Source organism: Prenolepis imparis, unplaced genomic scaffold (assembly GCF_030444845.1).
Source record: "Prenolepis imparis isolate NDT839.2.m4 unplaced genomic scaffold, iyPreImpa1.0 SCAF_10, whole genome shotgun sequence".
NCBI classification, from domain to species: Eukaryota; Metazoa; Arthropoda; class Insecta; order Hymenoptera; family Formicidae; genus Prenolepis; species Prenolepis imparis.
In genome coordinates this window covers 13,526,748-13,539,470 of record NW_028141168.1, presented here as the reverse complement: position 1 = coordinate 13,539,470, position 12,723 = coordinate 13,526,748, and the positions used below count along the sequence as shown (strand labels likewise).

At 41.7% G+C, this 12,723-nt stretch overlaps 1 protein-coding gene across 7 annotated transcripts in view; it reads left to right on the top strand.

The window, feature by feature from the left end:
* The window catches only part of Pnt (ETS transcription factor pointed), a 106,145-nt gene that overhangs the window by 52,863 nt on the left and 40,559 nt on the right, over window positions 1-12,723 (top strand). The window contains exons 1-2 of one of the 7 annotated variants that reach the window (XM_083047453.1): window positions 7,434-7,702; window positions 8,717-10,074. The exons of 4 other annotated variants lie outside the window; for them this stretch is intronic. In XM_083047453.1, the coding sequence (XP_082903579.1) occupies window positions 9,969-10,074 (106 nt within the window). In that variant the 5' untranslated portion in view covers window positions 7,434-7,702; window positions 8,717-9,968. Of the gene's footprint in view, window positions 1-7,433; window positions 10,075-12,723 lie in introns of those variants that run through there. 2 more of the 7 variants (XM_083047455.1, XM_083047454.1) reach the window with 2 other exon arrangements.

The window sequence follows — 12,723 nt, the reverse complement described above, 5'->3', positions numbered from 1 at the left end:
AAGCAGTGGTATCAACGCAGAGTACTTTCCATAGATAGTCCTCGACAACGGCTTATCTTCTCTCGCTTGTTCGGACAACGGTTTTTTTTTCGGTTGACATTGTTTGGTTGTCGTGGCACACGTAATGCAGATTGCGCGTGTGACTCTCTCCGTCAATGGAAGAATACTCTCTTTTGTATTATGACCTCAGTCTATAAATTCTATATTTGAAGGATTTTTTTTTTTTTTTAATAAAATATATGAATGAAACATTCATTTTCGTTAATAATATACATTCGTTATTAATATATTTTCTTACGTCATCTGTCGACAATTTTTTTATGTCATTTATCTATAAATTTATCAGTACACGTATCTGCTAATAAATACATATAAATTTAATTTTACTTTAATGCAAAAACATACAAGATCGATGTTTGGAATATTTATCCATTAAAAAAAATTAAGTGCGATTCTATATCTGAGGTCTTTTTAAAACTGACAGAAAACAGGAATGTACATAATACATATGCAAAAGATGGTTAAAATTGTCCGCAATGCTGCATAATAATGTCCGAAAATTAGAATGATTCTTCATAAAAAAGGAAAAATAGAAGAGTCATTTTAAATGTATTTAGAATAAAAGGGTCATCTCTTGTGATAGTCGACTTCCGGTCGTATCTAACTACATTTACTATACGCGATGCCCTCTCTTTCTTATTCCACCTTTCGACCTCTTCCCGCTTTTGTCCCCACTTATTTTCACAATCCTTTGTCCGTCTCAATAGTCGACTTGCTAAAAGAAAGGCGGAAACTCGTGCATCGTTAATTGTGTGCTAATTAATCAACTAAATCTATCGTTTTATTATTTACTTTTTTTTATATGCGTCAGTGATTAATTATTATTTTACAATATAAATTGGCCGATGATTGCGTGACATATCTCGTGTTTCTGCAACAATTTCCGGAAATTTAGCAGACGATGCCGTCCGATAAACGTATTAAAAACGGTATTTAGCAAATGTGTATTGTCGATCTCCGAAAGATGGCAGATTTTGACAGACGCAAGAGAGACGATAACTGCAACGAGCAAACCTTCCGTAAATTAATGTATGTTGTAAACACAAGGACCGCATTAATCGCGCGTCATAGACAGTGCCGATAAAGTCGATCAATCATGCCAGTTTGTGTCAATCCGACTAGATCGTAATTAATCGATAGACCGAGAGAGTTAATTGGATGTGGCATTTGCATCATCTGTCGCTATTCTTTTCCTCTCGCGAATGTCTGGTTTGTCCTAAATTTCTAACTTGCGACAATTCACGTGTCTAAAACGCGCGACTCGTAGGTATATGCAGAATGTTACATAAGTAGAGAATCGTCCCTGTTATGATGTAATGCTGTAAATTGATAAAAAATATACATTTCAAGCCTGTGCGAGTACTTGCACGGGTTACTTAACATTTATTGCGTGACTCGATGGATTATTATAATATCAACGCGATAAGTACAAATAAGGCGGAGTAGAAAAAAGAGACATCGATAGGAACGAAGCTATAGTGATGATGTTTTGGTAGCGATTCGCAGAGATCGTCGACATGCCCGGTATACATAATAAGCTGTAAATCGAGCTCTCCAGCGTATACTTATCGTTATCCAAGTGCTTCTTATGCCGCACCTGCCTCAAGGTAATTGCATGCGTGGGAGTTAAACTCGAGAACTTGTTTCGAGGATAATCCGCTTCCATACGTATATCTTCTATTTGCAGACTACGTGTCTTGCATGGTGTTAGATCGCCTTCGTGGTTCTACTCATCGGAGACAATCGTTTCACTGCGCATCGCGTGTGTTAATAGCACGGCATAATGAAGAAGAAAACAGATTTACAATCTTTGCAATTTTCGTTCGGTTGAAGATATGAAAGATTATCGAAATAAAATATAAAACATATTAATCCTTTATTAGTACAAATAAATGCGATTTTTATGGACGCGCTAAAATCAATTACATATGTTAACAAATCTATTATGTTTGCTTAACGAAAACATTTTTCACTTCGATTTTGCTTATCGCTATGTGGTAATTTTTTTTATTGGATGTCATGTCACATCTGATTGCATATTAATTCGAATGAGTCGAATATTGACAGATCCGTTACCTCGAAAACCGACCACTAATTAGTAATACATCATCGATTCATCGAATCAATCTTGATAAAATATATCATACTCTTTATGCAGATTTTTCTACATCTCGAATATGCTCGAATATATGCCGAAGATAAAAATAGGCGACATCGTTGGGTCGACGTGTGTTCAAAGAGAGAAAGAGAGAGACCGGAAATTGTCGCCTCTTCCCTCTCTGCTTCCTCCCTTCTCTTCTCTCTCTTTCTTTTTCTCTCTTCCTCTCTTCTGCCACGGCAACCGGCGGACTTTCACGCGACAACGATCCGCGGCGCGTTCCGATGTGCCGCAATAATCATGTATTGCGAGAGAAAACTGTCGTTGTGGGACAATCGCCTTTCGAATGGCTGTCGGTCGCACAACAAACGCAAAGTTTGGCGGGAAAGTAGCGACGGTTATTTAACGCGAGTAGCTTGGTAAATCACGATGCGTCTCGCGCCGAAGTTACGCAACTTTCGAGAGATTCGTCGTCGTGCTCTGTCAGTCTCGTCGTGTGTCAAATATTTTTCAGAACAACCTCGAGCGTCGTCCAGCTTTGCGCAATATATATGATTCCGCAGTTTAATTACTCGAACGCTTAATGCGGTGATCTCTCGTTATTTATTTTTTTTCTTTTTTACAGACAATTTATTTATGGCTGAGATAAGCCGAGATGAAATTCGATTCAGAGAGATGTAAAAGTGTGCAATTAATTGCATTTACTCACGAAAAAGAAATATTAGTTATCACAGCTAAATTTTAACTATAATAATTAATATTTTTAAGCTATATTACTCCATTAAATTATAATTAAAAATATTAGTTAATATTTCTTTTCATGCTCTGTTGTAATCATTGTCGGAAGGAATCGTGACGTTTAATTAATTAATATTTCGCTTGTTCACCAATGCAATCCGAAAGGTATCGAGGAGGATCGTACTTGAAAGTTCGCAAAATCACCCAGAAAAGGGGAGCGGAAACGTTAACGAGAGAGAGAGAGGAAGGGAGAAAGAGAGAAGTCACAGTTACGTGGCCGCGGGCCATACGTGCGCGCTCGTCCGGGTTACCGGAAGTCGAGTGACCGTAGCGCGGCCCAGGTGAGCTGAATCACTCGATTGGTTAGAGATGAAGGGGATGGAGGTAGCAGCGGCTCTTCTTGCTGCCGTGCACGCGAGGGCTACGAGAGGTGAAGTAAAGACTCTCTTTGTCGTACGCGCTTCCTGCGTAAACGCGAGTTCCCGGGAGGAAATGGAGTATTAAAGCATCTCTCTCTCGCGAGTCGCGCGTATATATATATATATATATGCATTTTATATGTGCGTTTTATCAGGGAAACTCTCTTGCATTTAATATTAAATTAACGTGTTTCTAATAGGAAATTAGGCCGATGATCCCTCCTTCCCGTGCACTTGTGAATGAAACGATACCAAAGTCGAGTGTTCGACTCCTTTCTATAAAGTTTCATCATAGATAGGTATCCACTGCCATGTATGCAAAAACTGTTATGCATTATAAGCCAGAAGAAACGTTAATAGCTTCATATATCATGTAAAATCACAGCTTTGTAATAGAAGGTTCTGTTCACTTATTTGCTCCTTCGCTCTCTTTGCTAACGAGTGTCAAATAAATAAATTCGCGACTACCTGCGAGCTCGACTTTGTAGCGCATTATTTTTTTTTCTCCTCGAGTATGTCCAAGGCGACATGAGAAAAGGAATATGAGAGAGCAGGGAACGCGGGGGAGAAAATAAAGAGAAAGAGACAGAGAGAGAAACTTGCCGTGTAGAGGAAATGACGTTGACGCGTGTGTCTTTCTGACGTATAAGAATCCGTCAGTACCACCATCACCACCACTACCATCATCACCTTTTCCAACACCGTGGAAAAGAGCATATAGCGATATATGTATCTCCCTCCCTTACGTTCCTTCGTACCTTACAAGTTTACGCGTTCTCACGCTCTCCATCCCACTTCTCTCTATCTCTCTCTCTTTTTCTCTCCGCTACATCTCGCCTCTTTCAACGGTGAGCGTACGTTCCGATAAATGTTCCACACACACGCACGCATGCTTCATGCATATGCATATGCGTGTCTGTGTGTATCGCGCGCAAGCGAACATACTCCGATCGAGATTACGAGGTAGGGCTTCGGGGAGAGAAGCACATCAGCTTCCTAGTTATAATAAACGTCGCAAAAAATGTGGCAAAAACCTGCTCAGCCTTCGGCAAGTGTATACCGCGTCCAACGGCGGGTCCGGCTTCTGCTCTCTCTCTATCGCTATCTGCTATTCGCGTTCCTTTTGTCTTCCTGCATCCTCCCCTCCCCCTCCTCTTCCCTCGGCCACCACCGTCTTTTTTCCCTTCTCGTCCTGTTGAGCGCTCTTCTCTTCCTCCTCCTCCTCCTCCTCCTCCTTCTCTCTTCTTTGATCACCGTAGGTGTTGCCAGACAACAACCTGTACACCGGGCCCAGGCCAACTTCCTTCCTGCGGTCATCCTTTTCCGTCCATCCTTCTCTCTCGCTCTCACTCCGGTCTCGGGTTAAGTCGCCCCCTTCGGCGCGTAACCTTCCCACCCCCCTCGCTCTCTTTAGGTATCCTCGCGCCGTTATCTATCTCTCCTTCGCCTCTTTCCCTTTTCTTCTTTTCCCTCGACACCCGGCGGCGCATCCTCCGGCTCCTCACGGCTGTCCGTCACGTTCTTCTACAACGGTTCCCACAATGTTGTATTGTTATTATTTCCACGGCTATATATCGTTCCAACCCCTTCCTGCCTCCGATGATACAACGCGCTTTATCAATTTCCGCAACGCTAATCGACGATAATGATTTTCTCGCGTCGCGACTTCCGCGGTTTCTTGCCTCAGGATCACGACGCTATATTCTTCACGTTCGTCGAACTTGTGAATGAAGATCGATAACGCGACTCGCGTGTAATCATTAATTATACGATTAATGTCATAGCCAACTCTAATATGCATCACGTCACGTCAGCTGATTTATTAAACTTTGATTGTGTATGTTTTATGATAGCTGAACATATCATCATTATATATAATTAATTTTAATGACGTTTGAAAAAACATTTTAAATTATCAAAAAGCAAATGAAATTTTTGAGTCATTATCGATCCCTTTATCGACGATATTACATTATCGTAATTATTTAGAAGACTAAAAGGATCGGTAATGACTCAAAAATTTTAGAAAAATTTTCTGACAATATTTGATATCATCAAGATAATTGTATCAAAGCACTCAAAGCATTATATCAGTAGCTGAGAAATACATACATCTTTCTTAAAAATTAGATGTATAATTTTCAAGATTTTTATCATATCAGCTCGTTCTAAATTAAGTAATTCAACTGCATATAGAATCGTTTATTGAAGTCAATTTGCATCCGATAAGATGCAACATCTGTTACCCAGATTAGAACCAGAAGCTCATTCTAGAGTACCACGTTCCGCTAAAGAGAATCGGGCGATTCGTTTCCCAGTTTAATTTATCGAAACAAATGCGGTGTAACCGGTTGCGAGAGAAAGAGATATACGTTCGCGGAGAGAGGAGGAAAAAAGGAGGGTTCCGGATATCGCGTTCGTACAGTTATACATAAATGTATACGAGGGAAACAGCGTAAAATATAGCTCGCGGAATCGCGAGTGGCGGCTACTTCGAAGGTAGACCTTCGAGAGAGAGAGAGAAAGAGAGAGAGGGGAGCAAACGTATCCTCTCATTGCGTTTGACGGTAGCGGGACGAGCTTATGAATGGTCCTCCGGACTTACCGGAAGTCGCCGGTCGTGGAGGAAATTTTTAGCCTTCTGCCCGCGAGCGACGAGTTTTTCATCAATCAGGCGCACGACATCCTCGTCCGACGAGACACCGTGCGACCGAGGAAAGTTGCTAAAACCGTGCGTTAGATAACGTGTAATTACACCACGTTGCTTGTTTTTTTTTATCGTCGATTACTCCGAAGGGGCTGTAAAATACGCGAGACGCATCCGCCGTTTCCTCTCTCTACGTCGCTAAAAACCTTAACCGTGGTCGCATTTGTTTATGCGTTAGCGCTATTAAAGCACGCTCGTTATCGTGTAATCAAACGGAGATCGAAGGGCTATCCTCGTTACGTTTATTTGCATAGATGTTCTAATTGAATGAGTCATCTTCCTAGAGAGGCTCTACAAATCCTGCGTGATAAGCATCTATGCAAACATGTAAATCCAAAAACATCATTATTCTTGAATTAATACACGGCCTTTATTAATGTTAATGTAATTCTCTGTGTAAAGGCATTTTATTAGCATTTTATTCTATTAATACTTTAACAGAATAATAAACTAATGACTGGAATAGAACCTTCTTTTATAAATACAAACATATATTTATATTAAAAGAGAATATATAATTACAACATAAATTTATTTTTAATAGTTTTAAATCATATTTCATTTAACAATTATAGCATAGAAACTTTGATTTATGATATAAATATCGCCGTGATCAGATGAATTAATTCAAGTCCACATACACTCACACATTAAGATATAATTAAATAATTATATACAACTAAATAATTATATATAATTAATGTAAATAATTTAAAGATTATTGCGCAGTATTAATGATTTTATTTTATATCTCTCTTAGAATCGTGTTTTTATTTGAAATTATTTTGATACCACAAATCTTGAGAAACAATTTACTTTCTCAAATCCCTCTCCAAGCAAAATTTATCAAAAGCTGTATCGTAATTTTTGTACGCTCTGTACGCTGGCGTGAAGGTCATCATAATCCACCCTTACTATATCCGGTCGCCGATGAAAGAAGGTCACGCGAGGAACTGCAGTCATTCTCGACAAATGTCGACTCGTTTCTTCATCTAGCGTGACGTCAACGTCCCGACGACGACGACGACGTCGAACGAACGGATGGACGGACGGAAAAAGAGATCTGATCTAAACGCGACACGGTGGAGAAGGAGGAGGTGGGAGTCTCTCTCTCTCGGGACGGTCGAGGTGAGCTACCAGTTAAAGCGTGCGGCTCGGGCATGAATGAACGACCCGGCAAAACCGAATGAAGGAAGGAACGGACGGCGGGATCTGCGCGCCCGTGTATTAGCCAACTCTCGGTATTTATTCCGCGTGTGCACGTGTACGTGCGTATATACGTCACCGACACACACTTGTATTCATCGGCTTCGACTTCGTGCGCGCGCGCGCGCGCGCAGTTGATAGCTGAAGAGAGGGGCGGGAGGGGAGACAGCGCGCGCGGTGTGCGCCGACGCCAGTGTTAGTTCGCCGCGTGACGGGAGAGCATTCATTCATAAAACTCGGCGAGAAGGCTGCGCCGCGCGCTGTCGCAGTCGCGATAGTGGGGGTCAAGTGTTTTTCGTCTCCCTCTCGCGCGTCCCTTCCGTCGTCGATCTCTCGCTCGTTCTCGCCGTCCTCGCCGTCCTCGTGCTCACTCGCGTGTACATTCAGAGTTCTCTATTTCTTTCTTTCTCTTTTTGTCGCTTCGTTAATTTCACCTAAGTATCTCTCTTCTCCCGCGGATGATCCACGCGTTACGTAGGTATTTCTTGGCGGATTTTAAAGTTTTTTATCTCTTCGCGAGGCAATTCGGTCGGATCGTATTTTCGGATTCTATATTCCTATTCGCGTCGCTCTAACGCGTTCTCTTTCTTTCTCTCTCTCTCTCTCTCTCTTCCCTAACCTAACCTCCCTCCCTCCATCTTCTCGGTTTCATTCAGCTGAAAATATCGTCAAAAAATAACCTCTTTTACGCGTCTCTTCTCTCTAGTCTACGTATATTAAAAACCTTCGCATTTCTACATCTTTTTCCGCATAATTTGCCCTTAATAATTCTTCTCGTCTATATTTTTTTCTCTCTCTCTTTCTTAGTCTCCAAGTCGCTATATACAACACGCTTCTTCTATAATAAACCGATGTACCTTGTCGCTCATCTTATTTTCATCTCTTTCTGTTCCTTATACCTTCTCGCAGCGTTTTCCTTCTCTAACAATTGCGCGCGTACATTGTATATAGCCTGTCTGTCATGCAATCTAGCCATCCGTGACACCGAGTCACGACTCGAGGAACCGACTCCGCCGATCGTCTTTACTCTCGTCTTCGCCTCCCTGCCTTCAATTTCGCGCGCGTAGCGTGCAAGAGGATCATCTTCCATCGTTTTATCCATCTTACCGCATCGTTTTGTGGCTCTTTTACAAATACGGTTCCCACTCAAAATTCGCGGAGAATATTCATCTGAGCCGTGTGAAACATCTCGATAGGGAGAGTCTCTCGCGATCGGCTGCCCGTGAAATCCCTGAATCGGCCTCGCGAGAATACATATACGTGAAACGCGAGCGTCTACTTCCCCTCTTCGGGAGACTTCGCGATCCCCTCCTTCTCGCGCCCACCTCCATCCATCCTGACGAGTCTTCCTCTACTTTCCTCCCGTTCCATCTTTGCTCTCTTCTTCTGAGTTTCTGTCCCTCGGCTCTCTCTCCTTCTTCATCCATCTATCTATCTCTATTATACTTATCTCTCGCCATCTATTTATCTATCGTCTCTCTTTCACAGAGCATACGCATTTACCTGCAAAACGCGGTCGTACGTGCACGACAGTGGCGCTTCGACTTAACGAACTCCGGTGGCGCCGAAGGAAAGATCGTTTCGTGGTCGGGGCGGCGGATCTCTACCTCGATCCGGCCGCGCGATACACAACACACCGTCCCGAGTACGAGGAGCGTCCGCTCGCTCTCTCTCCTCGCCGTTCAATGCGCGCGCGGGTGTGTGTATGTTCGTGTGCGCGAGAGTCCGTCGTCGTCAAGAAGTGCGCGAGATCGCGTCCGAACATTGTGACGAAATAGGGGCGAATCCCTCGACGCACGAGAGAAGAGACGTTTCGTGAACCTCGAATAAGATAAAGAAGGAGAGGGAGAGAAGCCAGGGCATATCTTCGTCTCTGACGCGGACGTCCCATATTTTCGGATACTCTCCTTCGCGCCCTCCACTCCGATTCAGCTTCCTATCTCGCATCGTCCATCGCCTCCTCCTCCCCTCCATCGTCGGCTCTTCTCGGAGCAGCGGGCGGTTGCGCAAGCAGGTATTCGGAAATAACCCGTGTGGGTCGCAGTTATGAATTGATAGCAAACACATGGTGGACACGCCGCGTGTTCCGCCCGCTCGTCCAGCCATAAGTGTTGCGCGTCTCTCTCGCCGAGCCTCCCGAGATCTTCCTCGACTTCCTCGTAACGTGACCGAGGGCTGGCCTCATCATTGACAAGTCGAGACTACCAGCGACCAGTAGTCGGCGTGGCTTTGTGTGTGCTCTTCACGACGCGTAAACAATAAAACTCCGATGGCACGAGACGATCGTCCGTCACTTCGTCGAGTGACGCGTCATCTTCGGGTTGCCGAAAGTGTACTTATTTCGACGTGATTCTTTATTTTGATTTTTTCATCCCGCCTCGTCGATTCGTCCACGAGAATCCTCCCGCTCTCTGTCCGTCAGAGGACTTGTTCGCACTATGGGATAAACGGAGTAAGCTTTCATTTTTTGGCTGAAAGCTGAACCGATGGTGAACGGATCGATATGTGATTATCGATCGTGCGTGATTAAGTTTGAATACGCGGGACCGAGTTAAGTTCCGTGGCAACGAACTTGATAAGACGTCTTCTACGTCGTCTTTAATAGTGCATCTTCAATTTGGATGTGTTCGCTGCAGACTCTCTCTCTCGTGTCGTGAGAGAAGGAAAGAGAAAAGAGACGGCGAAATTACGTGAGACGGAGAGACCGGACGAATGACGCTGATAATCCTGGACTACGTATATGTGCAGTGATTACACAAGATCGGCACTCATGTACGTTGATTACGGCGGCGACACTTATGCCGGAATGGGAATCAAGGCTATGAAGTCCTTTGGCAGGCCCAAAGGTAGGAATCTCAAGGACGCAGCTTCAGCTGTATATATATTATAGTTATTTGCACTTTGTCTCGTAGCGATGTGCAATGAGGCGTAAAACATTTAACGTAATCATTTTATAAGGATTGGAACTGATATTTATTATAAAGCCGTACAAAAATTTGTCATAAAATATTGCGCGATTCCGAAAGTCATTATATATAAATGATTTTTTTTTTTTTAATCAGACCGCGACAGACTGAGATCGACGTGACGTGATTTGTATAATAACGCAAATGTGGAAATGACAAAGATTGGCGATATAAATAACTCATCGCGTCATTTGTGCCGAAATAAACGGATTGAAAACCGCAATATTTAGTGTGCGATCCAAGAATTTTGCGGCTTTTAAACGTATTAATTTGAACTTATTTTATTAGTTTGAATTGATTGTCATTTGTTTTATTCACGATTCGTAATTGTCTCACACACACACGCACAATTATCGTATTTAAACAAGAAGAGATAAAGGTATATCTCAAGTATGTTTAAAGAGCCGCGTGGCGTAAGCGAGGCAAATTTGATTTACGAAAGTTGCGCAAGAACCGATAAAAATATACCTATCATTCGTGTAATCATTTGTCCGAAAATACCGACAAGTTTAGAAATACTAATTATCTTTGTGTAATTAATCTTTAATTTTATATCAATTAATATTATATCTAATAATAATAATAATAATAATATAATTGCAAAAACTCTGGATTATACAATAAGTATTGTGGTTTTCAATCCGTTTGTTTCGGCACAAATGACGCGATGAGTTATTTAAATGATATCGTCAATCATTGTCATTAATAATAATCATATTAATAATATTAATATTATTATCTATTATAATTATAAATAAAACATTGGGGCGAGAGCGACTGTGAATTGAGTCCTAACAATTTTTAAAAATAATTAATACTATATTCTAACTAAAATTAATAGTATATTCTACACACACACGAAAATACAAGAATCATCTGCAGGGAATCTGTAAATAGAAAAATTTAGGATTCATTTCACGTCACGTCTTGTACGGTCTGCGATCGTAATTAGGGGATAATACATAAATTCGATCCGTACACGCGCGCGCGCGCGCGTCTCACTTCCGGAGATGAAAACTAACCCTGACTTTGACATTGGAGACACCGTAATCGTGCCAACGTGATTAACGCACAAACGTGACTTAGTTTCCGACAGACTGTAACAGATGTCATCGACGTCGCTCGTGCGTGAGCTTAATCCACGTTCCGGCGTATATATTACTCGTGTGCACTTCCTGCAGTTGCAGGCAAACTCGCTGCTGCAGGCAGTCCATCTCTCGATTTATCACAACCGGAGCAAATATTTGGGGATGAGAATGAAGAGCTTGATTAAATAATTTAAGAGGCGCTCATATAATATTTCAAATTAATTTACTGATGATATCGTCCTTATTTATACGATCAGGTATATATAATAATTAACATCCTGATATAACATCCTTTAGCTGCAAACGCTGCAAGGATCGAGACACTTGCAACGAAAGCAAATATATTTTTATGTAAAGATCCAATGAGATTATTTTTTTCGCAATTAATAATTTATCGCTGTTTTATGCTGATTATACATACATACATACACACACGACATATTTTATTATATTTTTTTTACTAATCAGCAAAAAATAGCGGTAAATTATTATATACATAAATATGCACGACAGTTGTAGAGCATTTCTATCCTAATTATAAAAAGATTTCTCTCAGCTATGCAGTTTCTTTGCATACTGCAACGAAAGAGTTAGCAAGAAATATAATAAATATTTGTTGAAATAAATGCAATATAATAAATATAACAATTATGTCGCGTTTGTATGTGAGAAAAATCGCGTAAAAGTATTTTTTTTATCGATAAAACATTAAAGGGTGATATTCTTTGGAAAGAATCTCTCGTCGGCACATTAGGTTTTTTAAAATATGAACAAATCTCGGAGAATTCTACTCGCGCGAGGTTCATCTACAAGTCTGCAGTCGTACAGTTCCCTCCCGTGTGCGATCCTTAAGTAGGGGATCTGTCGAGCGAGTAGCCGCTGCTATTCGACGATACTTCCTGGCAACCGGTTTCGAGGCGACTGCTTGATCCGTTTTCTTCGTTGCAGATATCGCAGATAGAGGTCTTACTATTCAGAGTATTTCTGGTATTCGTACATTGAATTAATATTGACGATGCACTTGGAAAACGATCGCGAGCGCGGATACTTCATAACGTTGGAAGACGCGCGATTCGATCGAGTTTACCAGGAAGATATACAACGCGGTTGTAATAAATATATATAAACACGTAAGAGGGGATTAAATCGCGCAATCGCAAAAGAAACGATATCACACTTCTTTTATTTGATGTAGGGCAACGACTTTGCGAGAGAGCAAGACAGTCTCGGATCGTCCGAAGCAAATCAGATTTTTTTTTCTTGATGACCTTACGTAATCTTCAAGTTGCGGGAGCGCGAAAGAAAAAACTGAAACATTTAAAGTTCGAGTTGGGGATTTGAAATGTTAATGTTTCCCTTATTAATGATTGCGTCCTTTCACTTCCATTGGATATGGCTTGACTCGAGGTCCGTGTTTTCTTCCAATCGACTCGACATTTTG